We start from the raw sequence: 20,088 nt of genomic DNA on the forward strand, positions 1-20,088 counted from the left end.
CACTTTTCAGCCCACATCCTGTCTGGATGTCAGTACAGTGAATTTGTGACTTTATTAATTTTACAGTAAATACAAAACTACAAACACCACAGTTACAGCCATACAGGTATAGCACAATAATCTGGCATAATATTTGTAAAAAAAAAAGGTCAGTTACTGACATTAATATATGGTACTTGTAAAATTTTACAGCCTAAAACAAAAGAAAGGAGGTGAGAAGAGTGAACATTGTACACAAGGTCTCAGGGCTCCAACCCGTCAGTGTGATTATATTTTGTTCTCATTCAACCTGGACATGAGCGGCAGCCACGACTCTTCATGTTACACTTTTAAAAGAGAACTACAGGCTTACATAACAATGTCTGTCTTTTACCTAATCAGAGATGACAAGAACTAGAGACAAGCGTTCACGACGAAAAAACTGCTATAATACAAGTGGTATCAAGTGACCTCAGCTACAGTTAATTAGAGTGACAAGTTTATTTCACCCATGTCTTAATCAGGGTCTTGTCATAATTAAATTAAGAAAACGAAGCACTGGTTCCACAGATATTTGACACCCTGACTTTTGAAATTTGACTGAAAATGATTTACATCATAGAGGAAGCTGAAAGCCCTGAAAGTCGGGACACCTACTTTTGTGAAATGTCATCAAAATACCGCAATAACACCAAAAGAGGCAACAGGTTTTAGTCACAAGTAAGCGTGATTGGATAATAAATGAGCTGCATCAAATTCATCATTTCAGCCTGTCCAGCATAGCAGAGGTGGTGTAATGACTTATTTAGATCTGATATGTATGAAAATGAGCAAATCCACCTAACTACCCTAACATTAAATATAACAAGTTGATAAGTGGGACAGAGATTCATCATGGAGTGACACTACTGTACAGTGCACATTTTGTTTTTGTTCATGGACATAATGGACATACTTTGAAAATTGACAAGGACTGGTCCCTAATGAGAAGTATATTTCTGAGAAGTACTGAGTACTGAGAAGTAAGTTTCCTTTCCTCCTGACATCTCGCACAATCATGAGATTTCCTTAGAGCATATCAAATGGATATATTATGCTTTTAAGTAAAGACTAGATCTATGATTAGTGGTTGGAAGGAGATTCTTCCATCATAAACACTAGCTCCTAGCATTGACTGGCATTTCATAAAAGCCAATATTGACAAACAGATAAATGTTAGTAACCCTAATCTTTAGTATTCAGCAGTCTCTTTGCATCTGTGTTTTTTGCAGCAGCAATACCATTTAACTCCAAATCCATTTGTCTAAAGCTGTTATCTAGATCAATTACAACAGCAGACCTCATCAGCATCCCACATCCTACTAGTTACAGGCATGTCTCTGCTTGTTTCTGACTGCAAGGCTCCTGCACACAGCAGGGATTTCATTTTATCAGCCATCTGCAACAGTTGGGAAGCCGTGTCTAAGCCTCAGCTGAGCATGAAGCCGGGGTATAAACCTGAGTGGCTCTCATGTGAGCAGGGTTTTCTCTGTCTGGATTATTGTCAAACACATTACTGTGGAGCCTAATGCAACCTGCAGTCATATAGGGCGGCTGCTCCACTGCTGCCCATCGATCTGACGAGCAGGGAGAAAACAACTGGATTACATAATTCATGTGACTGACTTCCATTTGTAGTCATGTTCAACTGGAACAAGCATAATAAATGAGAGTGAATTGCACAAGCGCTGCTCCATTGGAAATCAATTAGTTTCATTTCCAGATACCATAATACCATCCATCAGATGAATTTATGCGATGCAAAACACATTAAACCTATCAAAAATATAAGCACTACTGGCAGCACTCATTTGGCACTTTCAATCCGTCAAAACAATAATTTTAAAATTATTTTGAGACTTGACTTGTTGAATTGTAATGGTGACTGATAGCTCCTGCCCATCTAATTCTCTTGGCATGTTCTGTCACGACGGGGATATACTCTTCATTATGCTGCAATTACAGTAATGATAGTTGACTCCACCTTCCACATATTTAAATACCAATGAGATTTGTTGGCCAAAGGTGAGTGCTGGGGTGCCTGAACAGCATCTGTTATACAATATCTGAAATAATATATCCAGATGCCAAATACCCGAGACATTTAATCTGCACCAAATCACTTGGAAAATACAGGGTATGAATTCTGAGGGTCTATATGTCATGACTCATTCAACATTTCTGCGGGGTTTTGAGTCATTTAGTGGATTATGCCGAAATGGAAACTTCCACTGGTGTAGGAGGAAGTAAGCAGCAGATTTCAGGACAAAACCAACGCACAATAAAGAAAAGTTGTGGTTGAGAGTGTTTTCTAGCTCCGGGCGGTTTCACTCATTTCCTATTGAGCTTTTTCCCGAGTGAAACCTAATCCCTATGAGAAGCTGCTTCGGCGGAATTTGAAAGCAGTGGTGATAAAAGTTCACACGTTTTCTGAAACTGCAAGGGGCTTTGGTGTGCGGAGAACAGGGATATACACGATAAAACGAATACAACGACCAAAGGAGGATTTAAGTCATATAGAAACTTACAAATCTGCTGATGAGGGTCCGAAGAGTGCTGAAATCCATCCCCATCTTGTTCCTCTTCTTCCTTATTCTTCTTTCTGAGTCGTTTTAGCGAAGGATATTTACTGTAGGCGCTAGCTTCTTTTTAATTCTCCTCCTTTGTCCATGACTTTCTCTCCTTTCTTTTCTTCCTGAATTAAAAAAGGAAAACAAGACTCGGTCAATGGGAGCTGCTCCCGAGAACTGTACCTGGACCTGTTCTCACCTACGGAGGACTGTGACAGGAGTGGCTTTCAGGTCTCAGTTTTTTGAATAGTTCAGATAAGTGTGTGGGAGGGGGGTCCTATTGTGAGACCGGGACCAAACTAATTTCCAGTCTCTGCCTCTGCGCGTGTACTGATAATCTTCTTTCTCGCGCCGCGGCCACACGAGCTTTTCTTTCATCTACGTCACGGGGAGCCAGGTGGTGGCTCTGACCGGAGGTGAGCGCATGCGCACTCTGGTATTATGAGGATGTAATTGATTGGACATTTCAGTTAATTAGGACATTGATTTGTTTGCTCTGTACCAAGAATAAAATCAACTTTGATACAAAACCGAACAAATTGGGATGAGAAGACGTGGAAGAAGTGATTTAATTTAATATTATTTGTGTGTGGATGATGTCAACGTAGTGTCCACTCAGTTGGCGCTGAAATAATTTATATATATAAATTATACATAAAACTCATAGAAGTCTGCCTTTTCTCCTAAAAGCACAGTATTGAATTTTTGACGGGAAAACACGACAAAATAAAGTTTATCTCATCTCTTTAAAAGGATTTTAGAAACTAAACATCATCTGGGCTACTGTTAAATAATCAGAAAAGCAGGCAATTATTTTTAAGGGTCCACTATTTCAGTGAAGCAAAGTTTCTATGGAGACTTTTTACGTAAGCAAAAAGCATAAATAGCAATAAGCAAAAAAAACAAAACAAAACAAAACAAAAACCAAACATTTAAAACCATAGAAGTTAATAGTGTGGGGAGGTCAGAACCCAAATTTGTGGTGCCATGTTTCCAGGGGGAAATGTTTTCATTCATTTGTCCTTCCTTCCTTTCCTGAGACGCTTTTCGGCGGGCTGCTGAAACACCAGTGTCACGTCACGACAATGGCAACCACCATATCCGGTTGTACTCTTCGAAATTTTACTCTTAGCTATATTTTTTAGCACAAATAACCAACATGTGCATGCTTTTTCAAATTGATTTGATATTTCAATTCAATCAATAGAATATATGTCACTATTGAAAAAATGAAACTTACTCAAAGATATTAGTCCTGATTGGACTTGGACTTCCTGATTGGCCCATTCTTTGTTTTGGGGCATTTATGTGCGTGAAATGACACTATGGTATAATGAGTTTTGTTTAATATACATTTAGCATGAAAGATTTGAATTATTTTTCCTATTTGATATATGTACATATTTTCTATTAATTAAATTAGTCTCATAACAGCACTAACCTTTTTTACTATGCTTTTATTTTGAAGTAAACAGGGCCGCACTCTTCCTGCGTCGTGCCAGCTTGACTCAACTTGTCAAAATGGCGTTGTTCGGAGTTAGTTCATAATTTTCAGTGGCATTTAGTTATTTATTTGGTCAATACACGAAACGTTAGACACGGAAAGAATGGCGACTCTGGACCAGAAATCACCCAATGTGCTTCTTCAGAGCCTCTGCTGCAGGATCACGGGGAAAAGCGAAGGTACATCAGTTAACGTTAGCATCCTCCGCGCCACTCCAGTTACGTGCAATACACACGTATTGAGGGAACGTCAGTACTAACCTCATTCAAAAAATGCGATCTTTGAAGTTACACCTCATATTGTTGAACACACACATTTTACACATAATGTAAAAAAACCGGTCAATTCTTTATCATCTACTGGGGAATTCGGCGTATAAGTCCCACTCCGGCAAGCCACGATTTCATCCCTTATCAGACCTTTTAGGGTGTTTGCGCTGGCTCAACCCCGTTTGTTCTTGTCGTTAAATGTTGTGAAAAACCGTGGAAGTTCAATGAAATCCGAGCAGCTTGGTCGTATGGACGTGTGCTGGACTAGAAAGCATATTATTCGCGTTAATGGTCTTGTGAGTAAACAGGGCATTTAAACGTCAGGCTGATTATTATTAGAGATTAACTGAGTTCAGTATCACTGCATCTGTTTGACAGCGGCATGTAGCGCTTTGCTAGTAACTACTGCACAACCCGCTATTTAGCGTCATGGCTTCTCCAGCTGTTACTGTTATAAACTGGTAATAAAGTGGGTTTGTTATTCACTTTAGCGATCTAGGAGCTTACTAGCGAGTAAGCTCTGGTGTAGAACACACTATTTGCCTGGTTGTTGGATACAGCTGTGTCCTGCTAGCTGCAGGCCCCAGTTGGATGCAGGCATCTCAGAGCTTGTTGGATCAGAGACAGCAGCAAAGGTAGAAAAATATCACATTAAATGCGTGTTTAAGAGCAATAGTGGATTTACAACAGTGTACTATTATCTAAGTCTAAAGTATTCCTTGAAGATGAACTTTATTTGTCCATTATTCATTCATTTTTTTGTGGCAAACCTAATGGGAAAAGGGTGTGGTAATGGATGAAAAAACCTGATCACAGCTATTCATGTTCATTTCTATATTACTTCAAAGTGACACCTATCTGCCATGACTGTCCATTTAATCCTCCAGCTGAAGTGGCCCACCAGTTCCAGTATGCAGTGCGAGTCATTGGCAGTAACTACGCCCCCACTATTGAACGAGATGAGTTCCTGGTGTCAGAGAAGATCAAGAAAGAGTGTAAGTGGCATTTGGACAAATATTACTCCCCACCCAGTGAAAACAAATTCTTACTGTAGGATACTGAACTACTGTAGCAGGGAACTCATTATCCATCATTAACCTACAGCACGTTACTCTGTTTAGTCTCTGTAGTGTTTTTCCTGTTTTAAAAACCAGATCTCTGCCTCTCTTGCTATCAGGTAGTTTAGTGCAGCTTCACTTCTTGTTTGCTCTTTACTTTTTATGTTGGACCCACTCCACAAAAAAGACAAATATCTTTATTGTATTGTAATAGCAAACCCCAGTGGTCTAGTACCCAAGGCAGCACCATTAGTGGGAAAACATTGATCCCAACAAAAACAAAAATAGCACAGCACTTACTGCACAGAATGTTTTATTCATCTCTGGTTTTAGGGTGGATTTATTGGAACTTAAGAAAAGAATTTTATGGTTATGAAGTTGCTGTAAAACCAGTGGTTGGTGTCCAGGTTGTTACTATGAAACAGGCACTTGATTTATGTATCAGTTCCTGAACTCAAACATTCAGAATCACAAGTTCATTAATGTGAAAGAATGTATTTCAGCAATGCCAACAAAAACAGCTACAGAGATGCTACAGTGTGTCTAATACTATGGGACACATGAAGGAACAGTTTGGCAAAATTTTCCACTGTAATTCTGACACTGAACATCCCAGCTAATGGATTTTGTCTCGATGCTATTGTAGTGCTGAAGCAGAGGAGAGAGGCAGACGCTGCTTTGTTCTCGGAGCTGCATAGAAAACTTCAGACGCAGGTTGGTATTTGTTTTTCTTTCAGAGCTTCATTTTTACTAGTGCTGGAAAACCAGCAGGAAAGAAAGGATGGTACAGTTACACATGTAATGTAGGATATGTTTTGGTTTTTTTTTTCTTTTACCTATGTCATATTGTTGACCACAAGCGATTTGAGAGCCACTGTACCAGAGTCAAATTCCCTATATGTCAAACATACTTGGCAATAAATCTGACTCTTGATTCTAATGGGATCTTGTGTTTCTGTGCTGTGCTGTGTGTGCTTTGACAGGGCATTCTGAAACATCGCTGGTCTGTTCTCTACCTGCTGCTCAGCCTCTCTGAAGACCCTCGTAAGCCGTCCAGCAGGGTGAGAGACACATAAAAAAAGATGCAGTTTTTACAGCTTTCCTACATGGACTTTTAAGAAGCCCTTGTTTTTTATCTTTTTCCACTCCTGTGCCTTATACCAGCTGCAGTTGAAGTTGCAGTATATTTACTATTCAGAAATTCTAGTGGTGTGGGATCAAAATTTTAATTGTATTTTTAAATATATTTTTAAAGTCTTTTTTTAGCATAATTTTGTGTCTTTGTTTTTAGTAACTTGCCCATAGTGTTTCTTTGAAAAATTATTTTTCATCTTTTATGTTAAATAATTTAACATAAGTAATGAATTAAGTGTAAGTGACTTGTCCTTTCCAGGTTGGGAATTATGGGGCACTGTTTGCCCAGGCCCTCCCCCGGGACGCCCACTCCACCCCATTCTACTGCACCCGACCCCAGAGCCTGGCCCTGAGCTACGGAGAGAGGGCCGCAGGCCTGTCCACCAGCATGGGGACCAGTGGCATCTCCAGTCTGGGAGTGTACACTCTCAATGGACCCACGCCAACACCACAGTCACTGCTGGCTGGGTGAGTGTTTTCAATAAACTTACACAGTTTTAAATCTTTTTTCCTTCTTGTGATTTTTTCTTTTTTTTTAATAATTAGTTAACACATTCATAGAGAATGGAGAACTCACCTGAATGACAGTTGTCAGCTGTGCTTAAGCAGATTCGTCTGAAAGGCTCTGAAGAGAACAGGGTTATCGGTCTCATGCTCATCCTCTAAGAACAATCAGTGCCAGATAAAGGAAACATCAATTAACACAAGGAAATGAATTTGCCTCTCAGCCTGACCTCTTATAAATCTGTTTTATGAGCCATCAGCAGGCCATTTAATTCCATTTATCCTTATTAAAAATGCAGGACTCCTTTAGGTACAAATTACCATTGAGGTGTCTGGGCTCACCTTTTAATTGTGAAAGGGCAAATCCTCACTCCAAACTCCAAATAGTCTTATGTCACTGAATGATAATCTGTACCCTGAAAAAAAACAGTAGAGGTATTCAAATTATGCAATGAAGTGGTTTGACTTGGTTTCTTTAATGTCTTTTATTTGTTGTTCTGAGTCCATTGTTCAACATCATGATGACCTCTAAATGTAAGCTAGCGTTCGTTTGTAAAGTTTGAGTTACTATTAAACGTAAGTGGTTATGCAACACTCCCTTGGTACCCTAAAATCTGGGGAACTTACTTGTGTCATGTGTTCATTGTTTCCTTGAGCTTTTAATTGTAAAACTTATGACTTATGAAGTCAATATATCAGCAAACAAACAACATTATATTTGACGTTTACTCCAACAATACCATATTTAAATACCATAGTTATTAAACCAGTGCAAGTTATTTCTCAGACATAAAAACAGTAAATGTGTGTGTGTGTGTGTGTGTTTCAGTCAACCCCCTCAGTCTGCAGCAAGCACCGGTCAGCCTTTGGGCTCTCGGCTGGCCTGGGCTCTTCCTATAAGCTCTTCCCCCTCCTCAGCTCTGGCCCCACATGCTACTCGGCCACTGCTCGGACCTCCAGCTCCCTCTACCAGAGTGGTCCGTCCTCGTCGAGACGGTGACGCTGGTGGTGAGAAACACATTTAAACGCAGAATCACTTTAAACCTGACCTGTAGGCAGTGCAGATTAGAGCTGACCACAGCATCATCAGGACACCAGTGTGTTCTGGTTTGTTTGGTCATACATCACACCTGCTTTAATTTCGAAGATGAAGTTACCTCACTAAGCACTTTCCATTATTGAATCCCGCTCTTTCACTTTTTTTTTTTTTTTAATGTGTCTAATTCAACTTATTTTTTCAGAGAATTTCAGATCTGAACTGTGATTTCAAATTTCAAACCAAGAGCACAAACTGTGGCTGTAATCATTTTGTCCTTTTGTCCTCTGCCTGTGCAGGGGAGGTGACTGAGGCGGCACTGGTGCGGGATATCCTGTACGTCTTCCAGGGGATTGATGGCAAGTTTATCAAGATGAGCGCCCAGGATAACTGCTACAAAATAGATAGCAAGGTACCTGAAAGTTGTAAGCCTTTCATAGACAGATTGGTACAGTTCAGGCCATCATCATCATCCCAGCAGAAGTGTTACAGTGCAGACCACAGGGTGAAGAGGGAGGTTCAAGCAGGAAAATGACACAACCTTTTAGTATCATGTTCAGATCTTGTATCTGCAACTCATGGGATTTTTTTACTGGACACTTTTTTTTTTTTTGATTAGGCAGACCTGAAGTAATGATGACCACACATCCAAAGTAGATGATGTGATATATGAAGGCTATTGTTGTTGATTGTACTTTAAAATATCAACAGATCAATAGAAAGCTTTTTGGCTCTGAGCCACATCGACCTTGATTTTCTCTATTCTTTTCTCTATCCTGTCAATTTCTTTTACTCCCCCTTCTACCCTACTGTCATATCGTCAATAGGAAGGCCTTAGAGGTAACCTGTCCCATTTCTCTCCCTGGTACTAAACATAGACTTGTGGTCAATCTGGTGTCATCATCATAATGGAGAAGGAGCCAGTGAGCCCAGAGATAAATGAGTCAAGGGATGGAGATATTTTGCACTCCTCTACTTAACCACTCTGTAAAGCTGTCTGTTTGTTAAACAGTTGAAAAGTTAATGTCTCAATGTGAAATCAAATCTTCCTGCGAGGAGGCCCTGCCAGTTATAGTGCATACATAACAAAAAAATACAGTAATCTCTGTGATGGAAAAATGAAAATTGATGATGGATAAGTTTGATTATTAATAATATACCATTGTCATTTCTATGGATTTAATAACTCTGCGTAATGGAGCTTAGACCTCACTGGTTGAACAGCACACAAAAAATGTTTGTGCTTCATTATAAATTGTACATGTCCTGTTTGTCACACATTCAACAAGCAGAAGGAGGATGCAATGCACTGGGGATGTATTTGTAGTACTGTGCACTGTGTCTCACCAGGTGGTGCTGTGTAAGTCCCTGAGGGACATGAGCAGCAGACTGGCTGAGCTCGGCTGGCTCCACAACAAAGTCAGAAAGTACACTGACGCCAGAAGCCTGGACCGTGCATTTGGACTGGTTGGGCAGGTGTGTCTACTGCCATATGTATTAATGATCTTTTCTGATGTGCTCTATTTAAAAGTAATTTTTTTTTACAAAGACATATCTTTCTTACCCTGTCTATCGTCCTCTCCCATCAGAGCTTCTGTGCATCTCTCCACCAAGAGCTGAAGGAGTACTACAGGCTGTTGTCTGTCCTCCACTCCCAGGTACACAAATCAAATGATTTTCAAAAGTTAAAATAATAAAAATATCATTTTAAACATCCTTGGAAATGTGTGTTGTAGTTGCAGGTGGAGGATGACCAGGGTGTCAACCTGTGCACAGAGAGCAGTTTGACTCTCAGGAGGCTCCTGGTCTGGATGTATGACCCCAAAGTCCGGCTCAAGACACTGGCAGCACTCGTCGACTTCTGCCAAGGTGGGTTTAAGGATTATTACAGTGTTGGGTGACTAGGATGTCCCTTCACTGTGTGTTTGACTCTGTTTGTGTGTTCAGGCCGAAAGGGAGGCGAGCTGGCCTCAGCTGTACACGCCTATGGGAAGACAGGAGACCCCCAGATGAGAGCATTGGTTCAACACATCCTGAGCCTGGTGTCACACCCTATTCTCAACTTCCTCTACAGGTGGATCTATGACGGAGAGTTAGAAGATACTTACCATGAGGTACACACAGCTCTGGATACCACAATCACCTGTATAGTGTTGACTATACAGGTGATTGTGGTTATAATAGACTAAATATAATGTAGTGGGTCAAAAACCTTAATCAGAGAAATGAATCTTGGCCTCTCAGGTTCTTTTATAGAAGAACCATCAGGAATTTACTGTTCGTTTCTAGAAAATGTTGTGTTGAACTGCTCTGATGTTTGACCCCAATGAGAAAGAACATTACTGAGAGGAGGGAGGAGAGAGGGAGAGAAATAAAGAAGAGGAAAGGCAGGACAGCTACTTAAATGAGGACTGATGAGAGGAGTGTAATGGAGAACCCCGTGATGGATGATTCCCCTTTACTTCTCGTGTCCTTTCTCTTTTTCTGTTTCCCTCTCACAGACAGTATTTATGTGTCCAGTGTTGACCATTACTTACCACTGGACTCTGGTCTTAAGTGCAGTGTTTAAGAACAGAGACAAATTTATTTCAGGAGGGAAACAACCCAGGAGTTCGCACAAACACACAGTCTGTAAAACACATGCCGTAAACAACGGCCATGATGACATACTAAAACACATGCTAATCTGAAAACCAATATATTCATCATCATTTTCTGACAGTGCAGCTAAAAAATTATGGTGTTCAGTTAATAATTCCAATCAAATTACAGGTTTAAAAACAATGATTACGGTTTTGAAGTTTATGTAAGGTGTGTTTCATTTTCCAGATTGTGTAATGTTCTATTTACCACATTGGTGCTGGTGTACTACTATGAGTGATTCTGTTATTTTAACTACTACACTGACATGAGTGGATTTCTTAACTGTAAAATGTTAGGGTCGAGTATGTGTTGAAGCTGGTTGAAGCTACTGTACTGACTAGGAAGTAAATGGACAATCTAGGATGAAAGCCTCTGTCACTGACTGCTCACTGTCTCTACACTGATTATTCAGTGCACCTGATCTGATTGTTGTACATCACTTTAAGTGCATTTGGGAAAATTAAACTTCCAACTGTGTATTAAAAAACTTACGTCTTAATGCATGTGTGTGTAGTTCTTTGTAGCATCCGATCCCAATGTGAAGACTGATCGTCTGTGGCACGACAAGTACTCACTCAGGAAGTCAATGATCCCTTCATTCATCACCATGGACCAGGCCCGCAAGGTACACACACAGCTCTTTATTTTACCACCAGACATCCTGGCTACAGTTAAGAATTTATATGAAAAATATCAGACACAGATAACAATACAAAAGCAACTTTTTGTGTGATGATAGCAAAGTTGGAGCAGCTGTTATCTCCTGCCTGCTGTTTTACCTCAGCTCATTATGATGTGTCTCCTCTAGGTTCTGCTGATTGGAAAATCCATTAACTTCCTGCATCAGGTTTGTCATGACAGGACCCCACAGAGCAAAATTCCACCAGCATCCAAGTCCGCAGACACACCTAAAGATGGTAAGAGTCTTAAATCGCATAACCTGTGGTTTGTAGAAATAAAAAGTCATAACATGTTTATGTGAATCTGCAGTTGGTTTCTCAGCCTAACTAAGTTTTAAAATAACATTTGTAAGAAGAAGCAATAGAACATGCTGAACATGTAAAAGTTGAAATTGCCTACTATTGCTGGCTTTGTTGCTCCTCTTTATTGTTTCGATTTTATTTTTTAGTGTTATTGTAGAGTCAGATGTACTAATAACAAGCCTCTCCTCTTTATTTTTTGTTCTCATTGTATTGATATTGTCATATTGACGTAAGATAGTGGAATGGCAGTGATCGATGCTTTTACCGCTCACTGGCCTTGTCCTTCTCTTTTTCTGACTATGAAGTGGAAAGAGTTATACATAGCCATATTCTATTGATTCAGTCTGTAGGGCTTCATCTGACCAGTTTGATCTTTAGCTTTTACTGTATCTGTTGAAGGACACCATGCTCTCTTTACTTATTGTCCACCAGCACAGATCTGCTTGGACAAGGTGCGAGTGACCCTGAATACTTTTCAGTGCTTAGCATTTTCTATTCAATTTTTATTCACCTGCTCAAAAGAGAAATATAAATGTATTAAAACAGTTTCTTAGAAGTTAATCATCAGTGCAGTTTTAGCAGATTTAAATTAATATCAGCTGTAGGATGACAATAATTAGTCTGGTCATATCCTTTCTGAAACCCATTTGAGCTGAAACCCCAGTTGAAACCTGTTCCACCTCTAGCTGCTGAGCTGCTGTCAGACCTGGAGGGGGCATTTCAGGAGAAGATTGACGCTGCCTACTTTGACACCAGTAAATACCTACTGGATGTCCTCAACCGCAACTACCTGCTGCTGGAGCATCTGCAGGCAATGAGGAGATACCTGCTGCTGGGCCAGGGGGACTTCATCAGACACCTCATGGACCTGCTCAAGTTAGCAAAACACACTTTCACTAGACAGTATCTTCTGTTATACACATCGAAGTGATCTGCTACATTCTGTATATATAAAGCACAAATATGACATTACAGAAGACAGAATATTGTTTTATTCTATTGTATTCTATCCTAATCATTTTGTCCCAGGCCGGAGTTAGCCCGTCCTGCCACCACTTTGTACCAGCACAACCTTACAGGTATCTTGGAAACTGCAGTCAGAGCCACCAACGCCCAGTTTGATAATGCAGAGATTCTGAAGAGGCTGGATGTGCGTCTGCTGGAGGTAATGACTGTGTGTGGGCGAGCGTCATTGCAGCTTGTGACTTGAGACATGAGCATGTCCTTAGTATCTGTATCTTTTGTTGGCTCCAGGTGTCTCCAGGTGATACAGGTTGGGATGTTTTTAGTCTGGACTACCATGTTGATGGACCCATTGCTACGGTAACATACTCACACACACTTCTAACACAGTTCCCAACATATTGTTTCATTTTCTATCTCTCCAGAACATTTGTTTGTCAGTGGAAGTGTAAAAATAAATCCATCTGTATATTTTTAGGTGTTTACAAGGGAATGTATGGGCCACTACCTGCGTGTGTTTAATTTCCTGTGGAGGGCCAAGAGGATGGAGTACACACTGACTGACATCTGGAAAGGCCAGATGTGTAATGCCAAGCTGCTCAAAACTATGCCTGGTACATTGACACACAGGGCGAACTGATTTTATTTGTTGGGCACATAACATTTTATTTTGCATTCATGTCCATTTTTTCTCTACATGCTTTGTTTCTTACGACTGCATGTGAGGTATTTTCTTTAGTAGCAGTGAATTGTACTTAAACCTCTGGTACTTAAACCTCAGGACAGTTTAATTAAAAAGAAGTTTGTAATCTGCAGTGTGCTGTAATGTTATGGGGAACTGTGCTTTTTACCCTTCAGAGTTGTCTGGCGTGTTGCATCAGTGTCACATCCTGGCCTCCGAGATGGTCCACTTCATCCACCAAATGCAGTACTACATCACCTTTGAGGTCAGACCATTAGCAGTGCTGTTACCATCACAGGCTGTAAAACATTAATAAAGACCAGTAATTACAGTAGGACGACAGTCTGCTGTATCTGTTAAAAAAAACACTGCCTGACTCTGATTTACACTCTCAACTGTAGCCTTGAAGTTAATGATGTAAACTCCATTTCAGAAGGTTGTTGGTTCAAGTCCAGACCAACTGCAAAACAGTTCAGTGATTAAGGCACTGAAACAAGAGGGGGTTTAGAGGGGTTAGCAGTTCTTAAAGCAAGAGTGAGGCTGGTTTAAGTGCAGGATTTACTGTTGAGTAAAGTAAGTTTTTTTAAATTAATTTTCTCAGACTCCTGATAAAGTAATTATAAGGAAAACATAATGACTGCGAAGAGTGAGGCATCATCATCATATAACAGTATAATATTTGATTTTTAATAAAAGTGCATTGTCCTTTGCATCTACCTGTTCATGTTTGTGTGCAGGTGCTGGAGTGCTCCTGGGATGAGTTGTGGAACAAAGTGCAGCAGGCTCAGGACCTTGACCACATCATTGCTGCCCATGATGTCTTCCTGGACACCATCATCTCTAGATGTCTGCTGGACAATAACAGCAGGGTAACACACAGTAACACAGTTTTTTTTTTTTTTTGCCACCCATTATAACACACATTTCCTTGAAATCTGTTTCTGTCTCTCGGCCCAGTCTCTTTTGAACCAGCTGAGGGCCATTTTTGACCAGATCATCGAATTTCAGAGCGCCCAGGACTCGCTCTACCGCTCAGCCCTGGAGGAACTCAGCCTTAGACTGCAGTATGAAGAGAAGAAGCAGCAGAGAGAGGAGGAGGTGGGACAGGGGAGGAGATGGTGCAAGAAAAGTTTAGCTGTCTGCATGTGATACACAAAGCAAGAAAAGGACTGGGAACATGGAACTCAAATGTGTCTCAATCTGTCTGTCTGCTGATTTAGGGTCAGTGGGGAGTGACAGCCGAACAGGAAGCAGAGGAGAAGAAGAGGGTTCAGGAGTTCCAGGAAACTATACCAAAAATGCGCTCGCAGCTCCGCATCCTCACTCATTTCTACCAGGTACCAACCTGAGCTGACTCCAGGAGCACCTGTCAATCATTTGCATTTGATGCATTTTTATGTGCAGTCAGCTGTAACAGTGTCTTCTACCTTTATAACCACTTTTCTGTGTTCACCCTGTCTCCTTGTCCATCTCTCAGAGCATTGTCCAGCAGTTCCTGGTATTGCTGATGACCAGTTCAGATGAGAGTTTGCGTTTCCTCAGCTTCAGACTGGACTTCAATGAACACTACAGGTTTGTGTTTTGAAACAAAAACAAAATCCTATAAAGTCACCTGTGGCACACAGTTAATCCTGTGAATCCAAATATACGTAATATGCAAAGCACAAGACCCCTGTGGTTTTCCTCTGTGGTTGGCCCAAATCTAAAATTGTGTTTGTTACACTCAGGTAGCAAAACTGTCATGTGGTACAGTGGGGGAGATAATTTAGAAGCACACTGTGAATAATTGATGAACTCTGAGTAGTAGTAGATTAAGCTTTCCAGACTTCCCAGAAAGTGTGGAGCATGCTGTGTCAGAAGAGATGGAAAGTACTGATAGAACAATCCAATGATGCTCAGAGATGACCCAACAGGAACTTCAAACTAGGCCAGAACAGTACGGCCAGATGTGGTGTCTTTGAACCACTTTGAATCGTGTCCTAACAAATGATGTGACTTAATATATTTGCAGTTAGCTGCTCAGATGTTTTCCTGGAACACACCTATTTCCAGGCCAGCAATTAAGTCAAACAGTGAAAAGACACAGGTGAAAACCAGAGAATCTGGGGCGATGTAGAAACAACTGCAGTTTGTTTGGAGCCTCAGCCGGACATGTTCAGCTTTTCCTTTGAATAAACTTCCAGTGGAGCGAGGAGGTGGGGGTGGCGGAACTGTAGTGACATGTTTTCTAAACATAATTTTTTAATTCACTCTTCCCAGGGCCAGAGAGCCAAGGCTGAGAGCCTCATTAGGTGCCACCCGAGGGCGACGACTGTCAAATATCTGACATGATGGTGATGGCAAATGATGTTTCCACTCATTGGCATATGGGGGATGACATCCAAGTGGGTAGTTGTGACATCAGAGACGGGCTGACCAGCAGATTTTCAGCGCTTCATGTTGAGATGATGTCATGCCTTGGAGGAGCGATCCCGTACTGTTCTGAATGTTCAGGTTTCGCAGCAGCGGCAGTCACCAAGTGATGACATCACGGCTCCAGTAAAGTCAGCTCAGTGGGATCTGAAAGGAATAAAGTGCAGTAAATGAAACTCTTAAGACAAACCCTAAAAACAGTGCAACACATTCAGCAAGAATTCTGCTAAATCTGAAGTAAATTGGGGGAAACTCCATCTGAGTGTGTGGAGGAAACAAAAAAAGCTGCTGTCAGACTGAGCTCTCCAAGTCACACAGGGCCACCTTACATGGCATGCCTTACTAATGAGATAAAACAAAACCTCTCTTCTCAGCGTGGTTGCCAAATCTAGTTCCAACACGCATAATGTATGTCCATAGTTGATGCAAAAATGTATGTGTGTATATATGCTGTACATGTTAACACCTGTGGCTTTCCATTTTTACTAGGGTTTGACTGGTATGGGCCTGATATTGATCTTTTTCATTTTTGTATTAGTAGCTGTTGATTGATCATTTTTATTACAAGACCTCCAAAAGAGAGTTTCTGCTGGAGAGCTGATCTCATAAAGGTGGAGGAAAAACAGCATTTACAGTTTGAGGCACTAAACTGTGCAGACAGGCAGAAGTCTTCACACCAGTATATCAGTCTAACCCTAGTTCTCAAATCCCCTCCTTAAAATCCAGGGTTTTTTAGTACACCAGGTCAGCTGTCCAATCACAGAGGCTTTGAAAGTTCATATACAAACACACCTGCAGAAAATTCTTTTTCAAGTTGCATGAAGACAAGACTGACTCATACAGACTAAAAGCCCCTTTGCTGCATGTGTTGTTGAAATTCAAGCAGGTGGTTTTTCTGCATTTCATGAGATTTGTGAGAGGTGGGAAACAATCACCTGACTTGTGACCAGTAAGATTTTACCTAATTGACCCCTGATGTAACGAATATTATTATTTCAGTGTGGTTTCCCTTTGTTTCCCTGCTGTGTTTACAGTGTGTGCTTTTGTCTGTATGAGAGCTGGATCATGTTGAAGAAAACAATCCTCACAACCACAACAACCTCATTTCTTGCCACAGCATCAACCATAGGAACTATACAGGTTCAAATATCAGTTTCTTTAAAAAATGTAAATATTTTGAACTGAAAGTCACAGAATTTATTGGTTATAAATGTTAACATGGACAGTGTATTTTCTGAAACAGGTCTATTCATCATTAAACGAAAAGAGTATTGCTACTAGTGTTGTTAAGTGAGGTTGGCTGCATATGAGACACTGACAGTATTGAGACATAATTGGTTCAGTAAAGGAAAATCATTACTGTCCACAGTCACGGCTCTAAATGACATATACCTCAAATCAGCCCTTTTTGTGACCCAGCCTGGAAAGTAAGTGAAGATTTTACCTTTGCTTGGGCTCAAAATAGATAATCACCAAGTTCCTGTGGCAGGACATCGCTATTTGCTGGATTTTCTTTTGTACTACATGCTTTTTGCTGTAAAAATGTTGGAATTGAGTCAAGTAGCATTTTACAGTAATTTCTATATGAGCAGCTGTGAGCACTGATCTTACTTTGTAGGAGCTCTTATCCTGGGTCAGAGAGCAAAAAAATTGAGCAAAATAAAAAAAAAATTAATTAACAGACATTAAACATGCATTCTTGTTAACTTAATATTTTATAATAATGTGGTAATATAGATTCACAGGAATAAACACTATTAACTTTAGAGAAAGAAAGAAAGAAAAAAAATGTGCTTTTCCAACCTGCAATCTGGTCTATTAGACTCCAAAATTCAAAATTAAATATATAATAATACAAAGTGCATATTAAACTGTTCCGTTTGGGCTGATTAGTGAGGAAATGGTGACCAGGTTTTGGACTTTTTTTACTTTTATCATCAGTGAAACACATTGGTGCTGCATATGGTCTGTAGACTAGCAAATGGCTTCCTGACCATGAACTTCTTCAGACATAAAGCAAAGAAATTAATCTAAGTGAAGTGAAACACCACTTTAAACACCAAACTGAACCTGGTTCAGCACAATCTGTCTCTCTCTCTACAATGCATAGCTCATAATGTATTGAATATATGGAAACAAACCATCCTGCTTCTTTAATAAAATTATTATTTTTTTGTATGAGTGTATGTTCTGGTTGTGGTTGAGTTTTTACTTTAAGCAGCAGTAGCACTGGGGCCGTGCAGCTCTGCCTCTGGGTTCATTTGAATTTACTTTGACTTAGTGCCACCTCCTGGCAATAACTAAAAGATTCATCATTTCTACATATGCTTTCCTGAAGAATATCCACCTGATCTTAGTAGTTGAGATAGAACTTTTACCAGAACTAGATGACTTTTCTCAAAACACTATTACAGTTTTATTCATTGCTGATTAATTGTTTGAAAAACTTAATAGGTTACTCTACAAATTTGCTATTACACACAGGAAGAATCCTGTTTTGTGACCTACAGGCTCTTATGCATTGTAAATGGATTGTAATGGTTGTTTGTTAATATAATTTTTGTGACATTTAGTCTTTAGTAATCACCCAGCATTAATATGAAAAAATCATAAATTTACACTGTTAAGCCCTAAAAACTGAAACCACTGTGTTAATTTAATGGAATTGCCAATGGTGCATAGTGTTTTCTAGTGTAATTTAAAATCATGACCTTGGTATATGTTTTTTTGTATTTTGTTTCTATCTCTGTTTCTATATCTATATTATTATCTATTATCTATATTGATAACAAGCACAAACTATAATAATATGTAAATGGGACAAAAGAGGAAACGTACAGTATCAGTGCCAGGGAATTAGACTATAATAATTTTGTTATGAAAGTGAATTAAACTGTGAATTTTTAATATTTATGTATGTGGGATTATGGTATGTGGGATGAAATTAAAGAAAATCCTATTTACTTATTGTTTTTAAACTGGTTTAAAATATCAGTACCATACCTTCCTTTGAGTCTGGTGCTGAGAACAGTGACATAGTACTTTATTATTATTTTATACCTACATGTATACTCATGTGCTACTGATGTAGCTTGCCTTAAATCAATACAATAAAGTGGATTTTGTGGTAACAATCACTCATTTCTACTTTAGAATGAAGTATACATGTGGTGAACCACTAGAGGGAGTAAGAGTTTATCTTTTCCACTGTCTACACTCTACACTCCATTGGACATTTGTGACAACATCCTGATTTTAGATGTTGTGACATGTACAACCTATAAAATCACTTGCTGGATGTTGGTGGAAGATGTAAACTCAGATCAGTCAGTGATACACAGGAAGGAGACAAGTGTTAAAAGTCCTGTCACATACACACTATCACTTTTCTCAGCAACATCTATCCTGTCAGCCTTTATTTCTGTCTCAAACAATTCTGTTAACAGTTCACTTATCGTATCATTGGGTTTTGTGGTGTTTGTGCATACAATGTACTGTGTATATGTGCATGTGTGTAAATACCTGTGTATTTGTCTGGAGAGTCTTCCATTTATGCAAACTCTGGGGAGGATGGGGATACAGAGAGGCTGAGAGTCACACGAACTGCCTGGGCCTGTATTTTTTAAATTCCTGTCCATATTCCTGTCGATGTCCAAGAGTACAGATGTATTTGTCAGTCTACAACATCAAAATGGTTTCTGACCATTCAAGACATTTCTCCCAGTATTCCCAATGCCCCTCATGTCATTTTTTTTCTCTTCAGGAACAGAAATAGCTTTGCACTGATGACCTTTATATTGTACGTCCCTGAAAAACTGACCTGGTATCAGTTTGTTGTGCACGTGTGTGGTTTCAAGAGTCTCTGACAGCCTTGGACAAGTTCACTTGCGGTTACTGCAGGTTCTCCTGGCAACAAAAATTTGTACAAAAATTAAAATATACTTCACCACACAATTACTCTTCTAGTTTAAATATAAATTCCAAAAACTAAAGCTGAGCAAAGTAATGGGCCTCATAAAGAACCGCAGTACATTTGATTTAATATAAATTAGTTTTGGTCTAATTATACACATAACGTATTTCAGTGTGAGAACTCTGTCCTCTGTCTCAGTGCCCCGATACAGTGAACCTTCACTAATAACTGAGAAACAGATCCAGCTGCCCCTAACAACCACGTCTGTACTCTGTCCAGCCTCAGGGCTCGTAGTCACAGAGGTGACAGCGAGGACTTCCTGGCAACTACCACCAAGGACACTGAAGTCATGCATTTGATGTTGTCCCTGTAAAAAGAGGAAATTTCAATAACATTGGG

At 39.9% G+C, this 20,088-nt stretch overlaps 3 protein-coding genes and 1 long non-coding RNA gene across 11 annotated transcripts in view; 1 reads left to right on the forward strand and 3 right to left on the reverse strand.

Moving 5' to 3' along the window:
* The window catches only part of atp11a (ATPase phospholipid transporting 11A), a 46,907-nt gene extending 39,015 nt beyond the window's left edge, over positions 1-7,892 (reverse strand). For 2 of the 5 annotated variants that reach the window (XR_003295387.1, XM_026301551.1), the window contains exon 1: positions 2,547-2,996. Coding sequence is in view for 4 of the 5 variants with exons in the window: in XM_026301551.1 (XP_026157336.1) it covers positions 2,547-2,591 (45 nt within the window). In the remaining variant the exon portion in view is untranslated. Of the gene's footprint in view, positions 1-2,546; positions 2,997-5,215; positions 5,329-7,130; positions 7,216-7,399 lie in introns of those variants that run through there. The other 3 variants (XM_026301548.2, XM_026301549.2, XM_026301550.1) reach the window with 3 other exon arrangements.
* On the forward strand, positions 4,089-17,962 carry tubgcp3 (tubulin gamma complex component 3). The gene is made up of 23 exons (XM_026301552.1): positions 4,089-4,271; positions 5,249-5,356; positions 6,066-6,133; positions 6,403-6,480; positions 6,813-7,021; positions 7,887-8,065; positions 8,393-8,505; positions 9,444-9,569; positions 9,683-9,751; positions 9,830-9,962; positions 10,041-10,207; positions 11,251-11,361; positions 11,545-11,653; positions 12,406-12,595; positions 12,749-12,884; positions 12,974-13,042; positions 13,161-13,296; positions 13,541-13,629; positions 14,102-14,233; positions 14,322-14,462; positions 14,585-14,701; positions 14,842-14,936; positions 15,624-17,962. Exons 1-23 carry the CDS (start codon positions 4,196-4,198, stop codon positions 15,688-15,690), a joined length of 2,718 nt encoding a protein of 905 aa, XP_026157337.1. The 5' UTR covers positions 4,089-4,195; the 3' UTR covers positions 15,691-17,962.
* Positions 10,175-14,217, reverse strand: LOC113127187 (uncharacterized). Its single transcript, XR_003295394.2, has 4 exons — positions 14,082-14,217; positions 13,534-13,663; positions 11,516-11,644; positions 10,175-11,401 (listed from the first exon to the last, which is right to left on the reverse strand). It is a non-coding gene; the product is annotated as an uncharacterized LOC113127187 (long non-coding RNA).
* Positions 15,788-20,088, reverse strand: part of LOC113127186 (fibroblast growth factor 14-like) — a 73,651-nt gene continuing 69,350 nt past the window's right edge. For all 4 annotated transcript variants that reach the window (XR_003295392.1, XR_004463196.1, XR_003295393.1 and 1 more), the window contains 3 exons: positions 19,597-19,682; positions 19,299-19,418; positions 15,788-15,923 (listed from right to left, as the gene is read on the reverse strand). The gene's annotated coding sequence lies outside the window, so the exon portion shown is untranslated. The remainder of the gene's footprint in view (positions 15,924-19,298; positions 19,419-19,596; positions 19,683-20,088) is intronic.

The sequence above is a fragment of the Mastacembelus armatus genome, chromosome 2 (genome assembly GCF_900324485.2).
Source record: "Mastacembelus armatus chromosome 2, fMasArm1.2, whole genome shotgun sequence".
Lineage (NCBI taxonomy): Eukaryota > Metazoa > Chordata > Actinopteri > Synbranchiformes > Mastacembelidae > Mastacembelus > Mastacembelus armatus.

Bases quoted from the DNA above. Each gene is read 5' to 3' on its own strand.
- tubgcp3 (XM_026301552.1), top strand. From the start codon at position 4,196: ATGGCGACTCTGGACCAGAAATCACCCAATGTGCTTCTTCAGAGCCTC. The intron at 4,272-5,248 runs GTACATCAGTTA...TTAATCCTCCAG, and splicing joins GATCACGGGGAAAAGCGAAG to CTGAAGTGGCCCACCAGTTC. The intron at 5,357-6,065 runs GTAAGTGGCATT...ATGCTATTGTAG, and splicing joins AGAGAAGATCAAGAAAGAGT to TGCTGAAGCAGAGGAGAGAG.